Here is a 24,485-nt window from a genome sequence, read left to right as displayed (position 1 = left end):
ACTTAACAATATTTGTAGGCATTCCAAGTATATAAAGCAAAGTACTAAAATGTTTATTTGAATTTATTGTGAAATTTTAGTAAACTACATTATATCTCCCTCCAATCAAACACAAATTTTAGTGGCCTTTCAGGTTTACATCTAATAACATTCTGGCTCTAGTTTCTACGTGCATATTCACAGCAATAGTAAATGGCTGCATTCCCCAGGATCAACACTCGTAACTGAGCAAAGGTGTTTCAATCAGTAGCCATTAAGTAGTTACATCTGCCAAACGACACGTGAAGTATATGTCAGAACTAAAAGCAGCCATCATTGGTCAGTTTCAGGTAACAATAGGTAGTGTAAATAAAAGACACTATTAAATGTGACACCAAAATACTAAAAACATTCCAAAACAGCACTACCATAGAGAACATTCAGCAGAAAAATACTCAACAGTTCTGGAACTGTCAAGTCTGCCAAACAAAGCCGTCATCTCGCTATAAATATATTATCCATATAACGAACGACAGCATGTTAATGACAGTTCCACTTTTAACACAATACAGTGCGATATAAATTTATTTATTTGTATCTTTACCTCGTTGATCCAATTATAATGGGTTAACGACGAAAACGAGCACAGAATCCCGTACAAAGCAACGAATACAATCTAGCCCCTAGCATTTATTACTAATTTATAATTTATTTAAACACGAATGAATCACCAGTATTAAAAATAAAAATCAGCCTAACATAAAAATTTGGCATTAAGATGAAATTAACCGCGTGCTAATAGCAATGTTTCAATGCTTAAGAGGAAGTTTTGAAATTGCCATCTCGACAGAAATTTACGAAAACATCACCCACGAATTCATATGAAAACACGAATTAAATAAGTAATTCACGTTAACATATTTACTAACTTTAAAAAATATGAACTTACACCAATCTATAGTACGAATTAGGAATATTTCTATAGTAAAAAGTAATTTTTTAAACTAGGGTTACCACCAATTCTACCTTATAAAGGATACTGTAATGGTATCTTGTCCGTAAATTTCCAAATCAACGAAAATAAAAACTACTAAATTACTGTTTTCCAGTTTATCAAACCAACTGAAAATAAAAGCTTTTAAAATATTAACTAAACAATTTAGTACGTCTTCTTAGCGATGTATTTCCCTTTTCTTTTTTAACTACATATAAAATTGACAATCACTTCTCAAAATGTCTTTCGAAAAAATGGCGTAGTAACGAAACGTACTGCCAGATTCTTTCACGTTTCGTTTATTTTACCGCCAAATGTATATAAATTTTAAACTTTTCTGAAATATTATCGATATACATTTATTTTAAATGGTTAATAATTTATGCGATTAAAATTTAATTTTAAAATATTTTAATGATAAAATGGTGATTTTATATTTTTAATTCGTGATGGAATTTGACAATGATTGATTTATAATACAAATGGCGAGTTTAATAATTGAAATTAATTTTCAATTAAATTAGCCAATTTTTCATCTATAATAAATATACCAGAATAAATAGAAATTTTCTATAGATACATGGAATACTTGTTCCAAATGTGGAAAATGATAATGGACTTAATCTATTTACAATCTTAATCTGAATATAACAATATGTTTATATTCATCAAATCCATTTGATGGTCATTTGAATTGATTTACCAACTTGGCTGTCTTATAATCGGCACGCAACTGAACAAAACTTAACAAAACTGCACGATCGAGGCCCACCAATTGATCTCCTGTGCATACTTGCTTCAAATAATCTGGAACCACAATTAATAAATTACATAGAGCATACAAGGTATCAAATAGAGAGTTCAACAAAGGCACACGGAATTCCTTGGCACATTTCCTGTATTCATTGACATCACAGATAACAACCATTGCACCAACAGAACTGTACTGAAACTGCTGAAGGTGTTCATATATAACTCTATGAAACCTTGTACCTAACTCAGTTAATAATGCCTCCACATTTTTACCATCCAAAGAATCTCTTATTTTTTCAACATTTTGATTGATAAATTTGACCACTTTTACACATGCAGGTGTGGCCACTGCAAGTACTAAGTCTTCAGTTTCTGGTTTAAAATCTGTTTTTCGTTGTTCAGATTGTAGTAGAAATTTTACCCAACCAATAATAGCTAAAATCGACCGTTCTAATCCATTATGCAATTTTAATTCCATTTGTTCTAAAAGTGCTTTTTTCCTTTGTAAACAATACCCATGTTTTGGAATTGATACAACAAGAGGAACTAATGTATCTGCAAACTGTTTTTCTAATAAATGACAGATAGCATTACACTGCCTCACTACATCAAAAAAATATATTTCTGGTGGACTTTTAGGTTCAGTTACAGGAATACCTTGTAATCCAAGTTCTAGAGCATAGTCTATACAGAGTGCCAGTCTTATTAGAGTTAAGAGTGAATTGCCGACGGCTGGATAGCCGAGCGGTCAAGGTGGCAGCCTACCACTCTGGGGAACCAGGGATCCCCAAGAATTTATCGGGGGTGATCCGACCGGATGTGTCGACCCCCGTCTCTCGCATCATTGTGGGCCTGGCCGAACCCATAATGGGCTTGCTAAAAGAGACCCTCTTACAGCCTACACGGTGGAAAGAGCAAAAAAAAAAAAAAAAGTGCGTTACCCGGTAAAGTGGCCTTAATACAGCTCGATAACCAGAGAAATTTTTTACAAGTTCTCTCATCACGGACCGGTAAAATTGTGAATAATTTTACATGGACCAGTGGCATAGCTACATATTCATCACCCTGGAACAGGTAGAATCCTAGTTTCATAACAAATACATAGGCCTAATACTGTAATACAATTTTTAAAAATTTCAAAATTGTTCTTTTTCGCTTTTCCGTTTGTATATCGGTCAATCACTTTCTCCAGACCAAGTTAACAAGCTATTGATTTTTCAATTGATACAGTAGCCAAAGAGCTAAGACAGTATTGTGACATGCTGCAAAAATGTCGGAGAAGTACTTGAGGCTGTGGTATGAATTAAAAGTAGTTCATCAATTTCGCGTATAGAAGTAATTTCTGTTAAATGAGTAAAAAACACATTTTAAATCGAAGCAGTTGAAGTTCGAAACCAGGCGAAATGTCGGAGGGATATGCTGATCTTTCCAGAATAAAATATTCAGGAAGGATCAGTTACAATTGTTACAATTTTTATCAGATGACGCGACAAGATGTGCAGGTGATAAGCACTGACAAAGTGTACATAACTGTCGAACGGATTCAAATCTAATAGTTAATTAATTGATTATTAAATCCAAATTTTTTTTACAAATATTTTTACAAGTTTTTATTTCGCCCTTTCTACCTTGGCGCCCTCATGATTCGTGCGCTTGAAGCAGTTTGCTCCAACTGCTCCGCGATAGCTATGGACCCAGTGGCGTAGCGTAGTGGGGGCGGCACTTATAGGGGCGGAAAAATTTCACAATAAATAATAATATCTTGTAAAAATACCTAAATAAGGAGGGGGCAACGAAATTTTCCTCTGCCCCGGGCGGCTGACACCCACGCCACGCCACTGTATGGACCAATAATTATATGCGACTATGAATTATGCTTATTTATTAAGCGTATCTAGAGTTACTGTACGTAAGAAATTTACGTACAGTAACTCTAGATTACTAGATTTATTTAAATGCACCCGTAGTCAATTGAGCCAGCATCAGTACAGTGAAATGTTTTTTTATGAACAGGTGAAATTTTTCGCGGACCAGTGGTTAAAAACACTGAAAATAGACTGTTTCATTTGAAACGGACCATGCCGTTTCAAATGAAACAGTTTATAAAACAATCGGCCAGATGACCGAGCGTTCAAGGTGGCAGCCTACCGTTCTTGAGACCTCGGATCAAATCAGAACGGGTCGAAAACGCCCTAGAAATTTTTCAAGTGGTGGTCCGTCCGGATAGGTTGGGCCTCGTCCCTCACCACCCGGCCGTCCCATTATGGATCTGGCCCAACCCATAATGGACTTGTTTAAAAGAGGCCCTCTTAGTGCCCACAAAGCAGAAAGAATTTTTAAAAAATCTATAAAACAATTAAGATCGCTGGGACAACTCTAAAAGAGAAAGATTTACATATGAAACTCTACCCAGCATCAAGGAGCGAATAGAAATTTACAATTAAATTTTATATGTAGTTAATGAAAGGAAATATATCGGCCCTCGGGTGACTTAGACCAGATCATATCACCACTCAAATCCTTTCAGATCATGCCAACCACAAAGCTTACTTGTTTAGAGTTCGGCGAAGTGCAGATACCAATTGTCCATACGGTGAGAACTTTTTTTTAAAACTCTTTCCGCCCTGTGGGCACTAAGAGGGACTCTTTTTAGCAAGCCCATTATGGGTTCGGCTAGGCCCCCACAATGGGATGGCCAGACGGTGAGGGACGGGGCCCGACGTATCCAGACAAACCACCCACCGAAAAATTCTTGGGGATTCATCGACCCGTCCGGATTCAAACCCGGGTCCCCCAGAGCGGCAGGCTGCCACCTTGAACGCGCAGACATCCAGCCGTCATACGGTGAAGACTTGCAAGACATGACTCACATACTTATGAAATATAATAAATATGCTTTACAGAGACATTATACAAACATGACTCTAGACGTAAACCCTACAACGCTCTATATCAGTGTTTCCCAACCTTTTTTGTGCTATGCCCCACCTAAGCCTTTCTAAAATTCTTACGCTCCCGTAACATATACACTTAATTGCCACACCGTTTTGTCGTAACCACGATAAAACCCAATCCTTTCATCAAAGTCTCTTGCACTTTCTAGTCGTTGCCAAATCCGACCTGGAACACCACAACTCACGTCTGTCCACCTCAAGGTCTGGACAAAGAATGTCCTTTCTCCTCTTTCACCGGCATCAGGGCTTCGTTCATCTCTTTGTTATCAGTGGTTCCCAGAATTGTTAATCCCACCCCAAGGGAAAAGGGTTATGAAGGAAAGTTCTAAAAGGAAAGGGAAACAAAAAACAAAGAAAACTAAAACTAACTTAAATCAATATTTACAATAAATATAGCGTACAGCGGCTAATGGTTAACTTAAACTCTAGACGAGTCCATTTTCGAATTGCCCACCTGTGGAGCGTGGGCCCCACGTTGGGAAACACTGCTCTATATCATTAGGAAAATGTTTTCAAAAAGTTGTTTTCAGATTTCAATTGCAAGTGTACATTACCGATGACTGGATGGTCGAACGGTTAAGATAGCATCTTACTGTTTCGGAAAACCCGAAATCGAATTCGGACCGGTCGAGAAACCTCAGGAATTTTTTGGAATGGTCCGTCCGGATTTGTCGGATTCCGTTCCTCATCACCCGGCAGCCCCATTATGGGCCTGGCCGAATCCAAAATGGCTTGCTTAAAAGAGGATCTCTTAGTGCCCACAGGGCGGAGAGTGTTTAAAAAAAAAAAAAAAAAAAAAGTGTACATTACCAGTACTATTGCGTATTCTCTTAGCGAAAATCGTAGTCTGATACATAATCAATTTTATAAAAATTATTTTAAAAACACTTTATTGGAGATTGTTTTATACATAATTGATATAATTTAAATAAAAAAGTAATTAATATAAAATTAATTTATAAATATAATTTATAAATTAATCTTGTTTACGGATAGATAAAATACGTTGCTAAGGAAACAGTATCGACACAGTTGACTGACTCACAATTGGTTAACTGTAACAGGGTGTATAAACGATCAATAATCAACAGAACAACGTGGTCAGATGTAGGGCAAGATGGCTGATGTAGAGAATGTTACTCTTCCCGAGAATATAACAAACCTAAAATGGGAAGGAAAACCAATTTTTCCTATTGCTAACGAAGAAAATCGTGTATTATCTGAAGAACTGGCCAACGTGAAGAAAGAAATTCAAGATATTCAGGTAAAGATCGACGATCAGTCGAAACTGAATAGTTTGTTGGAAAATCATCGAAAGGATGTGATAAAAGAGATTAATTCTTTAAAACAAGTGTGTCAAGCGAGAAAGAGAGAGTTAATAGCTGGAGAGAATGTTCATAAATTATTATTACGCGAAAGATCGTGGCTAGAAAAACATTCAAAGATACTAAATAAGGAAATAAATTCGTGTAAGGAAAAGCAAGAAAAGTGTAAAGCTTCCATAGTGGAACAGATGAAAAAAAAAGAAAAGATACAGAACGATATGCATATGGATCATGGAACTTTAGAAAAGTGGCTTAAAGAATCTGCTAAAACCGAAGGCGATGTTGAAATATTGGAGAAATACAAATATTTAAATAATGCTAGAATAAAAGATCTGGAAGTAAAAATAGAATACGCTAATAAGGATTTAAAGCATTGGAAAACTGTGGCCAAACAAATTAATCTAGAAATATTATCTCTACAAGCAGAACTGAATCGTTTAGCCGACGATTTTAAACACGCTCATCAACAGAGATGTGACATTATAAACCAGATAGAGAAAGGAATAGAAAAGATACGAAAAAAGGATAATGAGATTAACGATTCGGTTCTGCAATTAGAGCAGATTAAAAAAGATATTTCTCGGTTAGAAGACGATAAAAAAGACAGAAAAAGGTTTCTAGAACGATCAATTTATGATAACAGGAATCTGGAAAATGTTCTCAGACGTACGGAACAAGAATTGAAAACGATTCGAATTGAGGTAATGCGATTACAGAAACACAAAGAAGATTCAAATTCAGAATTAGAGATCCAGAGACACGCTGTTAATAAGCTAACCACAAAACTGTCAGGTTTACGTATTGAGAAGAAAGAAAAAGAGAAACAGATTGAACAGAAAAAATTATATTTAGAACGTATCGATCGAGAGAAAGAAAAATTAGATAAAGATTTAGAACAGTTAAAAGAGGATGAAGCTAACGAAGAAAAATGTTTCCAGCGTTTAGAAGACGATATTAAAAAAGCTGAAATTAAATATGAGAAAGAAGAAAAGAAGTTGAATAGTTTTTTATGCGCTAAAACGAAAGCCTTTAAGGAATTAGAAAAGTGTAAATCGGAAGAGAAAGTATTTTTGAATAGAATAGATAAAGCTAAATCCGATATTAAAGATATTAAGAAAAATAAATCTCGAGAAGAAGCGAAAATACTTCAATACCAGGAAGAATTATACAAGTTAGATTACCAAATATTAAAATTAGAGCAAGGGTCTAGAGAAAGAAAAGATGGAACTTCAGAACAGGATGAAATTATTGATTTAAAAGCCACATTAAATAAGTTAAAGAAGATTCACGAAGAGAGAATGTGCAATTTAAAGTTTTTAAATATTCACATACGTAATAATCAAGAAGAAATTTATCGATTGAGAAACAAACTTCAAAAAACTAAATCGGATCAGACAGATTATACGAATAAATTACAAGAAATTAAGCTTTACATTTCATCAGCTCAAAACGAATATAAAAAAGTGGTGGAGGAAAGGGGAGAACTTACTATAGAAGAATGCTTATTAAAAGTAAAATTAAAACGATTACAAAAATTGTTAGATAAGAAAGTCGATGATGTGTTTAGTGTACAGAAAGAAAATGTACAGTTCGAAAGCAATGTTAAACGACAACTCGAAGAGTTAAATGCTCGAAAGAATGTCCTGAAATGTGAAATTAGACAATCTGATCAAGAAAGACAGATGCTATACAATAAACTTAATAAATACCAAAACAGAACAGAAGCTTTGCAAACAAAGTACAAATGCATTTTAAGTGTTTTGGGATTAAAAGACGATGACGAAAGGAAGGAAATCGATTTATTAATCGAAGCGGAACAAGAAAAAGAAAAACTAAGAAATGACATTTATGAAGAAACCAAAACACTCGAGAAAATGGTGGAAGAAGTGAAAGGCTTAAAAAATAGCCTGAAGCTAGTTAAAGATACAAATGAAATATATAAACAATGGCTTAAGTCTGACGAAGACGATGATACTCTTCGTGTAAGCGAAATGGAAGCAGAAAAGAAAAAACTTGAAGAACAAGTCGAACAAAAAAGGAAAGAATTAATTCGTGTTAGAGATGAAATAGTGTCTTTACGAGTCAAGAATGAAGAATTAGAAAGGATTTATACGGAAATGCAAACGAATCTAACCGAAAAGAATTTTAGTTTAGAGAAAATCAGTCGAGAAATACAAGAACAAGAAGAAAAATTAAGCAGATCCGACGATATCAATTACAGACTAGCTTTAAGTGCCAAAACTTCGAATGCTAATGCGGAATTACAGATGGAAGATGTTAAAATCAGATTATTAAAAGAACTTTACAAACAGGTAATAAATTTAATAGAAGAAATGTGCGAAAAACATCCTCAAATTATACAGAGGGTGCGATGTTTGTTTACGGAAGCATCTCTATCTCTTCCAGCGAAAATTTGTGACAAAACGTCTTTAAGAAAATGCAGTTGGACTTCTTCTACTTTATCAAAATTGAGTACTCCCGCTAGTAGATCTCAATCGAGAGGTATTAATAAATCGAGTAGTTCGGAAAGGACTGTCATGTCTACGAATATTGTAAGTTTAAGTCTAGATCCTATAGAAGCTAGAAGTGGAAGTAAAACTTCTCTGCATTCTAGCCAAATCAGCGCGAAAAGCAAATAGTCTAAAATCTTTGTGCATTTGAATTAAATGGTGCTAAATAATTTTTCTAAAATTAAAAATATTTAAAAAAGTACTTGGAAAACGATTTTATTCCCAAAAAATTTTCGATTTAAGTTATTTCCCAAGATTTCATTCCATTGAATCTTTTACGGAATTATTTCAAAGGATATTATAATTGTTAATATTTAGCTATCAATATTTTAATTATTATTGCTAAAATATATTAATTATATCAATATTTAAATAATAGTTTTTAAATCTTCTGATTATGAGATCAGTGTGTGAATTCAAGTTCACGTAGCCTATTCATCAATATAAGGATACAAATATAATTTATGTCTCCACACGTAATTTTAAAAGCAATTATTAATGCTTAAAAATTAATATTGTTTTTTATTTAAAACTCAAGATATTTTTGTAATTGTTAAAAATATGTTCTGATCGGGTTGTTAAACAACTTGACATTAGACATTAAAAATATACTTGTTTTCAGCTTTGAAACAAAGGGGGGGGGAATGTTCTTTAGTTGTTGTAGACTATATAAAAACCGAAAATATTAAGTGCATTTTTATATTTTAAAATAAACTTTACAGAAAAATTTTTGCATTGATATATCGATCTCGTGTGGAACATTATTACATTACATAAATGCTCATGTAAAGAGACACAAAACGAGAAACAAAAGTCAAGTTTTGTTCTTCATTTTACGTTTTTCTTCAATGCGTGCAAGAATGTAAATTAAATTGACAAAAATTCACGTATTTAAGCAGTTTTTAGCACAAATTTCGAAGAGTACGGGCAGATTAATTAAGGAGAACCTCTAAGCTAGGAAGTATAGTTGTCTTTTTGGACGCCAAAATATATAAAAGAGCTCAATAATTCTACATTAAAAGTCTAAAGAAAGATCAAATTACTCATATTATTTAAAAACACTGTAAGTGGCGTTATTATATAAAAATACAATCTCTATATTACGTAAGCGTATATGTTTACATAATAAATATAGAAATAGCGAGGACACATTATACTATGCACTTTTCCAATTTTGCCTTATTAATTCTGTACTACAAGGATAAATTTAGATTCGGTACTACCAATCGACCCTTAAATGAAGTAATATACGGTAAAGTCAGAAAGAAATATTTTGGAAAGGCTGGGAAATAAACACCCCGGCAAAGTGGGTGCTCTTAGAAGTAAGATAGATAAGAGTACGCTCCTTTATAAGTGATTTCTAAGTTGTAACTTTACTTGTTCAGTGGTTTTTATGATACTGTTATGTGATAATAGGGAAATAGAAATTTGAGTTAGCTTATTTTTCTCTTTAAGAAGAAGTTGCTTTTGTGACAAAAAGCAATTTACTGTTTGTGCCATACGATGCACACACACACTGATCTGTTAATTGTCTCCTAAGTTTTGGAGACAAATGGCTTAAGGTGACTAGTCGAAGATCCATCCCAATACAACCTTTGGCCACCTATGTGTCATTTTATTGTGTGACACAAATGCAGAAGGGCCATAAATGCCTGCACATTGCTCATTATATACATGAGAAAGTGTATTAAACACTGAGTGTATAATATGTTTTATAGAAACTTTAATTTACAAATAATTGTAATTGAATGATGTTTAGAAAGGTGAGATGAAGTTATTTATTGCTTATCAGTTCAAACATCAACGTAAATGCAACCGATAATTCACAATACTCTAAAATTATTAAAGAAGAAAGTTGCTGCAAAAAGAATAAAATGTGAATATTTTAAACAGAAAAAATTATTCCCGAAATTATTTATATTTAGTCAAGTTAAAAGGGGGAACCATATCACAATTTTAGGACAAAGCAACAGCATTTTATGTACAATCTCATCTTCAGAGTGCAGCTTTCATTCTACAGAAATGCACAGGTGCCTTTAACTCCTGTAAGGCTTTGTAGTCAAACTGATTAACTTAATTACACTAATTAAAACAATATACGAGAAACGTTTATTTACATAAAAGAATTTAATCTTTGGCTAATTAACATGTAGAGAGGCATAAAAAAACAATTAAATGCAGCCTTGTGTAAAAAAATTCATTAGTAAAATGCAATGATCTCATTTTTATTTTATTGACGAATGCGTAAATCCCGGGTGGTGGATTATGCTCAATTATTAGGTAATGTCGATGTCAGATGTAAAAATTAAGTTAAAACATATCTGTTGGGATTTTATTTCAGTTGAAGTAGGAACATATCGGTTTGAATGCAAATTTAGAGCAATTATGTCAGTAATGTGGCATGAGTTTCATGCTCTTTATAGTCATGTACTGTATATCTTATGTATATATATGTTAAACAAGGAGTTAAATCTCGTATATTACATTTATAGTTATTTAAGTAGAATCGGATACGTCGGATTGGGTGAAACTACAAAGCCTCATAGGATCTTTAATTAAAATGGTATAAATTAAAGACAATTTCTGAAAAAAACAAAATTATTTTAATTAGTTTTTAGCAGAAATTCATAATTTAAAGCATATCAGACAGCATCTTAAGCAATGGTTGATTGCAATATTCAAATTTAAGTTTATGTAAATATATAGCAAGAAAAGAATTTAAGTGTATGGTTAGTGATTAATAAATAGGCATGAATATCTCTCCGAGATTTTGTCATGCAGAAACTTGCGTCACGTGATAGATTTGATGCAAATATTAGCAGCAATTAGAAATAAACTAGACAGTAGTTAGTCCTTCAGTAGACACGAAAGTAATTAATGATTAATAATAATATAATAATAATAATAATAAATAAATAAATAATAATAATAATAATAATAATAATAATAATAACTCTCCCATGGTCACCACCTGGTCGTGGTGGGAGAGCCCAGTAATTTTACTGATCCATAGGGCAATGCAGGCTGGAGCATAAGCTCCTGGTAGGGACACCCATGCCAGTAAGGTCTATGGGGAGAAATGAAGCTAAGAGTGACCACACCCACATTCTGTGGAGATATTTATTATGGTGATAACTAGATCAAAGTGTGATACCGGCTCGGACGTCGCCCGGGTTAACAAGGTCCGCGTTCGTGAGTTAGGCAGAGGCTCACGTTCGAAAAATAGGCCACAGTCTCCCCTGGTTACCGGTGGCGAAAGCAGCACCGGCCCAAGCATGGCTACTGCAATGCCCTCAACAGATGTGAGGAACCAACCCAGCCTTGGTGTTTCTGTGGCAATGCATCCACAGACCACAAAGGCTGGAAAACCACGCCAACGGATGAAATGGACAGTAGAAATGAACGAGTTTATCATCCGTACTTACTACACAATCACAAAACTTGAAACAAACATGACAGCATACAGACAACAACTACACCATAAATTCACACAACAATATCCTCACCTCACTGTCACGGAACAAAGGGTTGTTGATCAAAAAAGAACAATTATACACAACAACCTTATTGCACAAACAACACTTGAACTTATCAAACAACAGGTTGCTGATCAAATACATCAACAGACAGAAACATCTAACATTAATGAAGATCATGTAACCTGTCAGGATAATCCAGCAACAAGCATTGATAATAACACACATACAACAATTACCACTAATGATACTACAGACACTTCCTCATCCATCACTGATAACATAGACTTGGATTTAGTTAATACGCTCTCACTTATATTTCAGGAAACACTCACTAAATATACAGGCACAGATCCCACACAACGACCACGAATACCAAAAATCAACACGTCAAAGGAAGTAGGAAAAACACTAAATTATGTAAACACTCACTTACTACCACACTACATTCATTCAATTTCTACACTCGCAGACATTCATACATTAGTTTATGCTGGGGCAGTCACAGTAGTGACACACCATGGACTGAAAGTACAATCACAGACAAATACACAGAAAACACAATTCTATCACAAGCCTGCCTGGCAGAGAAGAATAGAAACACAAATAAATGACATTAGACAGCAATTAGGCAGGCTAACACAATACACTAAAAACAACATAACACCCAAATTAAGGAAACAGCTCAAAAACATTTTCAAGAAAATAAAAACACGCACAAAACATGAACATCACAACACACACATTACAGAATACATTGATACACTAAAACAAAAACTTGCTGCCAAAGCACGTAGACTCAATCGATACAAAACATGTACACTACGAAAACAACAAAATAAATTATTTACAAACAATGAAAAACTCTTTTACAGACAAATTAATAACAAAGCAAACACTGATACACAGCACAGTGGCACACCAACAGAAGAAGAACTCACAACATATTGGTCTTCTCTTTGGTCCAGTGCTGTCATGCACAATGCTGATGCAGGCTGGATCGAGGAGGAGAACAGAAACTTGCACAACATACCAACTATGCCCTGTGTTGAAATAAACATACATGATTTCCAATACACTGTTAACAGAACACACAACTGGAAGACACCTGGTGTAGACAACATTCACAATTTCTGGTACAAAAAGTTTACATCACTGCACCAGGAACTAGCTAAACACCTAACACACATCATCATCAATCCACAAGACATGCCAAATTTTCTTACTCAGGGCATCACCTACATGAAACCTAAAAACAACAATACCACAGACCCCACACAATACAGACCAATTACATGTCTTCCAACACTCTACAAATTATTGACATCCTGTATTGCAAACAAAATATACAAACATGTTGAAGAACACGACATTCTAACAGAACAACAAAAAGGTTGTCGTAGAAACCACAGGGGATGCAAAGAACAGTTACTCATAGATTCAGTCATTCTACGGCAAGCACACAGACAACACAGAAACATACACATGGCATATATAGACTACAGAAAAGCATTCGACAGTGTTCCACACAGTTGGCTGCTACATATCCTACACATGTACAAAATACATCCATCACTCATTGCATTCTTTCAAAACACTATGCAGCACTGGAGAACAACACTACATCTCAGGGTTAATAACACTTCCATACAAACAAACCAAATTTTTATTAGGCGAGGAATTTTTCAAGGAGATTCCTTGAGTCCTCTCTGGTTCTGCTTAGCCCTGAACCCATTATCCAACATGTTAAACAACACGCAATATGGTTACAATATTAGACACAAAAAAACAACACAGTTTACACTGTCACATCTCATGTACATGGATGACATAAAACTTTATGCATCCACACAAAAACAACTTCATCAACTCCTACAAATCACACATTCATACACCAAGGACATACAAATGGAATTTGGCCTAGATAAATGCAAAACAGTTCACATAGAAAAAGGAATCCTGAAGAAAGAAGATTTTGCACTTGGAAATGGAGACATTATTGAATCCATGGAAGAGGGCGAGTTCTACAAGTATTTAGGATTCCAACAGGCCAAACTAACAGAACATACACAAATAAAGCAAAGATTAATTAAAGAATACCAAAGTAGGTTAAATGCTATTCTCAGAACACAATTAAATGCAAAACACACAGTTAAAGCAATAAACACATATGTCATCCCAGTACTCACATATTCTTTTGGAGTTATACATTGGACTCACACAGATCTTGAGCAACTCCAAAGGAAAACAAGAACAACACTTACTAAGCATAAACAACATCATCCTAAATCCGCCACAGAAAGATTAACCCTTCCACGTAAAGATGGCGGACGTGGCCTGATTGACATAGTTAACCTTCACTACAAACAAATACAGTCACTGCGAGAGTTTTTCTACAAAAAACAAGAAACATCACAATTACATAAAGCAGTAACTCTAGCAGACTCGAATAACACACCATTAAACTTACACTCACATCATATGGACACAACACAACATATAAAAAGCATAGACACCATTAAGCAATCGTGGGCTCGAAAGGCACTCCATGGCAGGCATCCTTACGATCTGGCCCAGGATTTTGTTGACAAAACTGCGTCAAACAGCTGGTTAGCTCGGGGATGCCTCTTTGGGGAGACGGAAGGATTCATGATTGCCATACAGGATCAGGTCATAAATACTAAAAACTACAGAAAACACATACTCAAAGATGCAACACTCACAAATGACACATGCAGAAAATGTCACATCATGCCAGAAACTATACAACACATCACCTCTGGTTGCAAGCTCTTGGCACAGACAGATTATTTACACAGACATAACCAAGTAGCAAATATAATACACCAAGAGCTTGCAAAGAAACACAAATTAGCAGACATCCACGAACCATACTACAAATACATTCCACAGACAGTATTGGAAAACGACACGCACAAAATGTACTACGACAGAGCCATAATCACAGATAAAACAATTTACCACAACAGACCAGACATCACACTCATTGACAAACACAATAAAATCACATACATTATAGACATATCCATTCCAAACACTCACAATATACAAAACGCATGCACTGAAAAAATTAGCAAGTACACAGAACTCGCCCAGGAAATAAGGCATCTGTGGAGGATGGATGGGGTGCTTATTGTACCTGTAGTTCTCTCCTCTACAGGTGTCATACCACACACACTACACAAAAGCCTGGGCACATTAGAATTGAATAGAAACACATACATCACTCTACAGAAGGCCACTATATTGAATACATGTCATATTGTGAGAAAATTCCTGAATACAGACACACACACTGATACACTTCTTTAATTTCTGTTTTGGTTACTATGCCTTGACTTTGGTCCGGCATAGTACTTAGCCACCGGTGTTAACCGAGTATATCTAACTTAACCCAACATAATAATAATAATCCCTATCTTAATTGGATGAAATATAGGGGTGAAAATTTGTAAAAAAAATAAAAAAAATAATAAAAATAAACAAAATGGACTGATTAGAAATTAATATTTTATATAAGTTCCTGCAGATATTTTTTGATTTTTTAGAATTTTATTGTGATGCAAGGGATATATAAAAAAATGTTTTTGTGATTATAATCTACAATCCAAAGTTTTTCTTTATCTTCGTAATGTTTTTATCAAATGTACTTAAACTGGATGTTAAAATAACCGAATGATGCTGTATGGAAGAGAGTTCAAACATTCACCAATTAAAAAAAGAATCATCTCCAGTGTTTAATTTGATCAGAATTTTAATTTTAAGTGTGTCTCATACCATGTTTGACTCGGACAATCTTATATACTGTATGTTTCAAGATGTTTAATACATGCCAATACGTGTATAAATATAAAGAAAGGAGGAAAATATGATATATATATATTTGCTAACATGATCATTACATACAGTACATAATATAATAACCTAAGTGTTAACGTTCTTCTGAATCTGTGATATTCTTTGTGCAGTACAAATTACTTTTCTTAGTGATCTTCATTCTGTTGTTATTTGTATATATATTATCAAGAAGAGTTTTGTGATTATCAGCTATTGTTTACGTTTGGGGAATTTGCTCGAAATTTCAAAATCATTTCCTCTCTTATGGATAAAAATATCAGAATTACTTCCATAAGAAAGTGTATTTATTAATTTTTTGAAGTTTATTAATTTAATATATCTTATTAAGTTTGAAAAATGCATTTGGAAATTTCGAGCAAACGACAAATCTCTAATTATATATATTATATATTTTTTAGTTTCAGAAAGCTGGAATGTCGCGATTTGAAATCATGAACTGTAAACCGTGCCTTTCCTTCTTATCACTTTGTAAACCTCAGCAAAAAAATAGATATTCTGTATATGTTTGTGGAGTGGATAGAAACAAACATTCCAAAAAAAAAATAAGAAAAAAAAATCTTAACTCTCCAGTACTTTCTGTCATTTTTCTTGACAATTATGTGATGGTATTGATTCTTTTTTCCAGGAAGACAATCCGACTGTGAAGAATTTAGCACAAAGAAAATGTTAAATAGTGGTGTATCTACCAAAGTATCTAAATAAAGATCAATCGGAATATTATCTGATAAGTTTTTTTACTTCACTGATTCTATTTTTAATACCTAATTTACAAATTTAACTTGAAAAACTGACATATTAAAACCAATATTTAGTCATATTTTTTGAGAACGTATTTAAAATCCATTTTCTCAATAAATATGACTAAACATTGATTACAATGGATATACAATGTGAAGTCAGTAATTACATTGCAAACAGTTACCAGATTAATGAAAATATTAATGTTTTGCAAACATTAATTAAGGTACATGTTCTAATGTGTAAAACTCTACTGATTGTTGCCAAGTCACTGCAGTATGTTTCCAAATCCCTTTGGCATTTAAAAATGTTCACCAATCAATTGTTCTTTTAAAGCTCTGAAAAGGATCCAGCACCAAGTGGTTACCACACTTTTGGACCTTTAAAAGTAATATGTGGGTGGCAAATGTTTTTCAAGTGATGAAAATATTCAGGAATGTGCTTCAGTGATTTCGACGACAATCAACAGACTTTGGTGCAGTGTGTTTTCAGAAGTTGGAATAAATGCTTGAATGTTTTTCGGGATTTTGCTGAAAAATTAATACTAGGTTAGAAATTTTCTTGCTATCTTTTTGGTGTCTGTCTGTAAACTTGATTAAATGTCTTCTCTTATATAGGCCTATTGTGTGATTGTAATTAAAGTACCCCTACTCAATGCTCTTTAGAGCATTGAGTAGGGGTACTTCAGTCCAAATGCAACCAAATTTGATAAGATGAAATTTCAGCATATGCAAAGCCATTTCTGTATAAAGAAAATTGGTACCAAAACTTACCACTGTGGCACTTTCTGGAACTGTAATGCGTTTGCAGTGCCAAAAACTGTCATAGCGGTAAGTTTTGGTACTAATTTGTACAAAAGACTTATGTTATGCAGAAGAAATTCTTAGTGCCTAGTCATGCTTAATGATGCAGGAAATACTATTAAATATGGCTTCCATTTGTTAGAAAATAAAGAAATTAGTGAAATTCCCAGTGATTTATTCGTCAATCCCTCTACAAGTTTTCTATAATATAAAAGTATAAGTAAAAATCCTGAAGTATAAAGTTTGTTACGTTATTTGTGTTAAATTGTGTAAGAATATAATTTATAATTATTTTTGCCAATGTTTTATATTAACAATACATATCTTACTATCTGAGATATATCGCCATAAGCATTACATTTTAATATTTTATAGTTTTATGTCAAAAGCTTAATCATTTAAATAGTATTATTGCAGATTAAAAAGGGAAATTTCTTACATTATAAATGTTATTATTAATTAAATAATCCGTTTATAAAATGTAAGTTACTATTCAGGATAGTAACTTATTTCACTAAATAAAAGTTTCTGTACTCAATAAGCAAGCTAGAGTAAATTATCTAAAAGTTATGACTCTGTTAACTAAATACAAAGCTCATTATTTTCCCATATATATTAATACAATATACAGTACACTGTATAAATTGTCGACATTGTATTTGACCCATTAATGATAGTTCAATCTTCAAGTCTTCAATCTTCAATCTTAGTTCAATCAGCGATCTTCAAGTCGCTACATCAATCTAGAATGGAAAACCATGCTTGATCCGAGTCGTTGATGAAAACTTATAAACATCTAGGGCTGCATATACTTTTGGAATCAAACTGATCCAAGATCACTTTGATCGTTCGAATCGTGTATACAAAGGAACTACTGCGATCCGATCAATCTCTATTTGCGTATACAAACGCCATCTAGGATCAACTGGATCGCGATCAAATAATCCGAGCGGAGGGTAGGATCGTTTTGATTGGTTAAAAGAGATTAAAGATGGCGGCTTCCATGGTTGAAGTTAAGCTTACAGTAAATAACGAAGAAACACGTTTAATTGTTGACAAGGAAACTTATTTAAAACTTATAAATGGCAAGTAAAAACATCATTATTAAAATATCCGATAAACTGAGATGAAAAAATAAGTATTTAGAGACAATTTTGCGAAGTTGTACAGCAAGAATGTATGGCGTGCACTTTCATCTTTTCTGCAAGTTTTATTTTTTAATTTTGTGAAATTGTTATTTAAATTTTATTTTGTGGAAAACAATTTTATTCACAGAGTAATACGATTTAAAAATTCGTATGAATGAGCACAAACAATTTTGTCAAATAAACGATAATTCATAACAGCGTATGTCGTTTAGTACTAACTACAATTTTAATATCGAAAGACAAAATGGATTATTTTAATTTAATTAATTGATCCTTGTTAGTTAAAATATAAGAGTTTTAAAGATATTATACGTATAATATTTTTAAAACTCAGTATATGTTAACTAACAAGGAGAGACTATTATTAACTAACAAATGTTTGCCGCCATCTTCGATCCTACTTGTATACTTTCTGCCATGACAGAAGCTATCTGTATCACGTGACAAGGACTGATCCGATTTTACAGATCGATCCATACAAAACGAAAAGTATATGCACCCTAGATCGAAATGGGATCCAGTGGCGTAGCGAACATAACTGGCGCCCCCTCCAGAAACACATATAGTTTGTCTTGGAGACCATTTCGGCGCCCCTCTGCGAGTGGCGCCAGGTGCATGATACCCTTGCACCCCCCCTCGCTACGCCACTGATGGGATTCTTATAAAACTAATGGATATCCGGTGAAGAGCTTATCCGATTTTTTAAATTTATAACTTTAATGATAAGGGACTGTCCATAAATGACGTTCACACTAGAGAAAAGAGGGGGTTACGACAAGTCGGACAAGGGAAGGAGAGGAGTTGATCTTCAGTGAACGTCTGGTTTATTTCATTAAATTTTATGTAGTGTATGCATTTTATTATATTTATTTCAACATTTTTGTATGTTTTGTTTTTACTTATGGTATCTATAATTCGTAAAGGTTTTAAGGGGGTCGAGTTTTGTTGACCGTCCGAAGAGGGAGAGGTTACGGAAACTTGGACAACTGGGACGAGAGGGGAAGGGGAGTAAAAATTTCAAGAAAAATGCCGATACAATTTATAGCCAACCCTCTAATATTCTAGTAGTTACATCGAATATTGTTATGTTTTCTCTGAATATTCACATTTTTTATTGCTTACAGCTAATTACACCGAAAATAAAATTTGAAGTTCGAATAATTTATCGAAATTCCGCTAATAGATGAAGTTTAATGAGTAAATGCTTTGCTCTTACTCAACTAATTAATCTTTTATATTTACTTCTTAGTAGGAAGAAAAATTTTTTAAACTGTAATTTATGGTATGTAATTAAATATTTTAGAATAAATACATTAATCTTTCCTGAAATATTTTATGATTTATTATGAATGAAAATAATAAATTTGGAATATAATTAATTCAAATTATGAAGAATCGAATAATGCGCATCGTGATATTAATAATTACATATTATTCATCTAATAAATTACTTTGTTAATGAATTATTATTAAATAAAAATAATTTTAGAAATCTTTATAACAGGTTTTTGACCCTTATTTTTTCAATAGTTAAAGATCTTTAACCGTTATGCAAGAATAATTGTATTCGGGTTTCCTTTTCAGTCAATTGAATTGTATTTTGATCTGTTAGTTTTTTATTCTATCAACATAATACTCTTCACTATATCAAATTTCTAATTCATTACTGTTATCCTACATCAATGAAATTAATTGATTAGATATTAAAATATTCTTTTATAATTATTACGTGTTTTATAATTCAATACAGCTGACATTAATCTATCTTACTCCATCATAGCTGACTAATCTGCAATTCATCACAACTGACTTTTAAATCCCATTAAAATCATTTTGCATATACTACTATATTAATTAGACCATTTGTTAAAAACTCATATATCTTATACTTAATGATTCAACAAATGCTTTAAATTAGCTATGCCATCATTAATTTATCTGTAAAGGTTGTTGCAGTGTTTGAATCATTTATAACTTTTCATTTCTCAACAATAGCATTGTCAGTTGGCAACTTCTATATATTATTTTGTAATTTTTTCCCCTGAAAAACAAAACTTTAATATCATTTAAGTTTCATTTGAAAGATAACTTATTTAATATTCTAGATTAAATTCTAGAAGTTTGATAATTTTATAAGAAATTAAATTATAGTCACAAATAAATTAATGTATTTTTCAAATAACCAACATTTTTAATGCATACAATTTTTTTTATTAAAATGAAATATTTAAACTTTCAAATTTTCATTATAAAAATGGAAAACATAAATAACTGAATACATTCATTAATGTAAAATAAAGTTAAATATGTCTTTAAATATAAAACAGTTATTGAGTTTACATTTTTTTTAATACTGATAAATACCTTTGTTCAATCTTTGCTTTAAAATTTGTTTGTTAAAAAACTGGATACAAACAATGAACCATAGCAAAGTATAGTTTGGAAAATCATTTTCCGTGTTATGAACAATACTCATGAAATTTTATAAATATTTAAAACACTTGTTTTAAAAATGATAAAGTATAATTATAAAGTCATATAAAATTTACTGCAAAAAAATAATAATAATCAACATTTAATATACTTTCTAATATCATTTCTAAACTTGGAAGTAGATGTGATCTAGGCAATAACTAGGATACATTATCACATTGCACTATTTTATTCAGATTTTGGATTTTCGAAATAATTAACTGGATTTATTTCTTCTGCACTGCATAAAACTATATCTTCAAACTTATAGTTATGTATATCCACAAACTGATTAGTCCAATTATGATTTGCAGCACACTCGAGTGTACAACGTGCGGAAGGATCTGGATTTAGAAGCCAAGTTATTAACGACATTAAATCTTGAGAAACTTGGAATGGTGGCTGTAACACGGCAGCTATGGTTTCGTCGACATCAAAGAAAGGATTTTCTCCAAATATAAGTGTGTATAATGTCACACCCAATGCCCACATTTCTAATTCTGGACCAGCATATTTATTTCCTTTCAAGACTTCAGGACTGCAATATTCCATAGTGCCACAAAAAGTTGAAAAATAATGGCCTTCTTGCATAAATGCTGCTGACCCAAAATCAATAAGTTTAATGTGAAAATGATGATCCATTATAATATTTTCGTCTTTTATGTCACGATGCAGAATATTGCGATTATGCAGATAAACAAGTGCAGATACAACTTGTCTGAATATGTAACTGGCCAATGGCTCATCTAGACTAGGACTACGATCAACAAATTCAAAGAGATCCATTCCTGATCCATGTTTTTCCATAACCATTTGAAAATAATCATCATTTTCTAATACATCAATAACTTCAACAATGTTTGGATGTTTTAGTGTTATTAACAAACTAATTTCTAATGGAACCTCTTTCTCCAAGACAGAATTATATGCCCAGCATTCTGGATACACTGTGGATTTCCGTATAAATTTGGTTACTACTAATAATTTATCTGAATTTCTGTAAGCCATTTTCACACATCCAAATGCTCCTTTACCAATTTGTTGTAATATAGTATAGTCTTGAAAATAAGCACCAGAAGTATAAACAGAATCATTTACTTCAGATCCAGTATAATCTGCATTACAAGAAAGACTTCCTTTTTCTGTTAATGATGATCCTAAAACAGATTTAGATGGCTCAATAGTAAATCCACTCATACTACTCACACTGGTATCTAACAAATTGCAAAAATGGCTTTCCTTTGTTTCCTCATCTCTAGATACCCATAAACAATATACCACTTGTCCATTATCTAATTCTATACGTCGTATTTGATAAGTAATTGCTAACTTACAGCCATCTCTATGCTTTCCTAAACCAAAATAATTTCCTTCTGGAAAACTATGTAATGATTCATTGCTTATATGCTTATTGTCTATTAGAGTCATCTTGTCAATTAATAATTCTCTTGGAGTTGCGGAAATTGTCATTGAAATACTAGTACATTCTTTTAGTGTGGGTTCTGATCGAGATCTGTTTGGATTTTCTTCTTTCTTGGAATATAATTCTTCGCTTCTATGATTATCTTGGAAAATATTTTGTGCATAGTTAACACCACCAGTTTCAGATTCACAGTATATATGCTTTGGATTGACTTCTAAATGAGATGTGCAAGCAATATTATCATTTATATCACTTTCTACATGAGATTGCAGAGTACATTGTCCCTCATTATATTTTACTTTATCGGGACTATTTTCAATTTTGTTTTCCCACAAATGCATTTTATTCTGTAACAATTCAGCATTTTCAGAAGAAAAGGAACAAGTGGAATAATTTTGACTTGGTGAAGAGGAACTATTAAGAGTGAGGCAATGAAATGCATCTATTGAACTTTCAATTGCCAATTCTACTTGTTTACCAATAGGATTCATAGGTCGTGATTCCATGTTCAAAGAATCTGCAGTTATTCGCCCATCAGAAATACAATTTATATGAGAATCATCATCGTCGTCTTCATCTTCGTCGTCATCGAGTGGAGGAAGAGGAATCGAATCAGTGTCTAAGAATTCGAGATCATCATAAAAACTAGGAATCAACACAGTAATGTTTTTTCCAATTAACTCTTCTTGTGAAAATCCAAACAACATTTGGGAAAAGTTAGTATTACAGCTATGTATTGTGCCATTTGGAAGTATAGTTATCATACCACTTATATTTGCAAAAACCCAAATTACTCCACTATATATTACATTTGCTAATACCTTATCGTCCGATATATCATTACTGTTATCACACTCATGCTTAAACATTACAGTCAACGGAAAATATGCTCCATTACGAGTTCGGCCCGAAGCTTCTATCTTTTTCGTACCATTTGACGTTTTATCTTGAGTATTCAATAACGGAAGAGATAAAGACGGAATGAGTTGTATAATATTAAGTTCTTTTAGTTCTTCTGGAGTCGTATAAGCAAACAACATGGACATAGTAATATCGCACGCAATTATTTTTCCATCCGAACTGACCGAAAATTTAGCAACCGTGCGTTCGACCGGTTCCATAACAACTAAGCAACGAAGTTCTTCTTTGGACGATAACTTTTTCATCCAAACCGAAACAGGCATCGTTTCTTTATAAGAATTAATCAGTTCCATCACTTTTCCTGAGATAATGACAACTTCTCCAGTTGATTCTAATTGAGTCTCCTTAGCTAAATAGTATCCATTTCCAAATGTTAAATAATTGCATAAACGTTTTCCGATTAATTTAAATTCACTCAGACCTAACAATTGACAAGCAGTTTTGTTGGCTACAAGAATTTCAGTTGTTCTGTTGTTAATAGTTAAGACTGCCTTATTTGGATTCTGGATACAGGCGGCAAAGGATATATTTGGTTGAGTTCCGACGTAATTATAAAACACCCAACTACTACTAAGAGAACGAACGTGATCGTTGGAATGTGAATAGCTTCCTTTCTTCTGTGAATACGAATAACAAAAAGAATATAGACTATCGCCTCTAAACTTTTCTAAAGGACTTATATCATCAGGATCTGGGGTCTTGCAAGAAGAATGCACAAGTTTAAAACCTTCTTTAGATTCTGTTTCGTTGATCACTCCCATCTGACGTTTGGTTCGAATCCTATCCAAAGGAGAAGGATAAAGATTCGATCCGTAAGGATCTTTGCTTTTTAAACCGTTCTTACTTCCATTTTTCCATACAAACTGTCCTCTTTTGGGTGAACTGTAATCTAATGAATGATTCAATGGAACGTTTTTTTGTTGAGGGATGACATTTTGGTAAGTGCTAGATGCTGACGATATCACCTTCTCTTCCATAACTAAATTTAATGATGTTTGGGTGGGTTAAAAAAAAGACGAATCACATTTTAAACAAAGGACCTAAGCCAGAGGGTCAAACCGCCACAGTCACATCTGTAGTTCGAATGAAAATGAAACAGCGACATCTGAC

The 24,485-nt window shown here is 33.1% G+C and overlaps 3 protein-coding genes and 1 pseudogene across 3 annotated transcripts in view; 1 reads left to right on the top strand and 3 right to left on the bottom strand.

Annotated features, from left to right (window-relative positions):
• The window catches only part of LOC136985169 (chromatin target of PRMT1 protein), a 40,251-nt gene extending 39,006 nt beyond the window's left edge, over positions 1-1,245 (bottom strand). Inside the window, exon 1 of the mRNA XM_067282377.1 lies at positions 1,020-1,245. The gene's annotated coding sequence lies outside the window, so the exon portion shown is untranslated. The remainder of the gene's footprint in view (positions 1-1,019) is intronic.
• Positions 1,246-1,631: 386 nt separating this feature from the next.
• On the bottom strand, positions 1,632-5,385 carry LOC136985168 (exocyst complex component 5 pseudogene; annotated as a pseudogene).
• Positions 5,386-5,794: 409 nt separating this feature from the next.
• Positions 5,795-8,744, top strand: LOC136985155 (coiled-coil domain-containing protein 39-like). The gene has a single exon (XM_067282364.1). It carries the CDS (start codon positions 5,798-5,800, stop codon positions 8,642-8,644), a length of 2,847 nt encoding a protein of 948 aa, XP_067138465.1. The 5' UTR covers positions 5,795-5,797; the 3' UTR covers positions 8,645-8,744.
• Positions 8,745-20,770: 12,026 nt separating this feature from the next.
• Positions 20,771-24,485, bottom strand: LOC136985224 (PAS domain-containing serine/threonine-protein kinase-like). The gene has a single exon (XM_067282457.1). The coding sequence runs from the start codon at positions 24,350-24,352 to the stop codon at positions 21,221-21,223; it is 3,132 nt and encodes a 1,043-aa protein (XP_067138558.1). The 5' UTR covers positions 24,353-24,485; the 3' UTR covers positions 20,771-21,220.

This window comes from Centruroides vittatus, unplaced genomic scaffold (assembly GCF_030686945.1).
Source record: "Centruroides vittatus isolate TY-2023 unplaced genomic scaffold, ASM3068694v2 contig_955, whole genome shotgun sequence".
Lineage (NCBI taxonomy): Eukaryota > Metazoa > Arthropoda > Arachnida > Scorpiones > Buthidae > Centruroides > Centruroides vittatus.
Note: the sequence above shows the minus strand (reverse complement) of the source record. Positions and strands in the feature narration are given on the sequence as shown.

Bases quoted from the DNA above. Each gene is read 5' to 3' on its own strand.
- LOC136985155 (XM_067282364.1), top strand. From the start codon at position 5,798: ATGGCTGATGTAGAGAATGTTACTCTTCCCGAGAATATAACAAACCTA.
- LOC136985224 (XM_067282457.1), bottom strand. From the start codon at position 24,352: ATGGAAGAGAAGGTGATATCGTCAGCATCTAGCACTTACCAAAATGTC.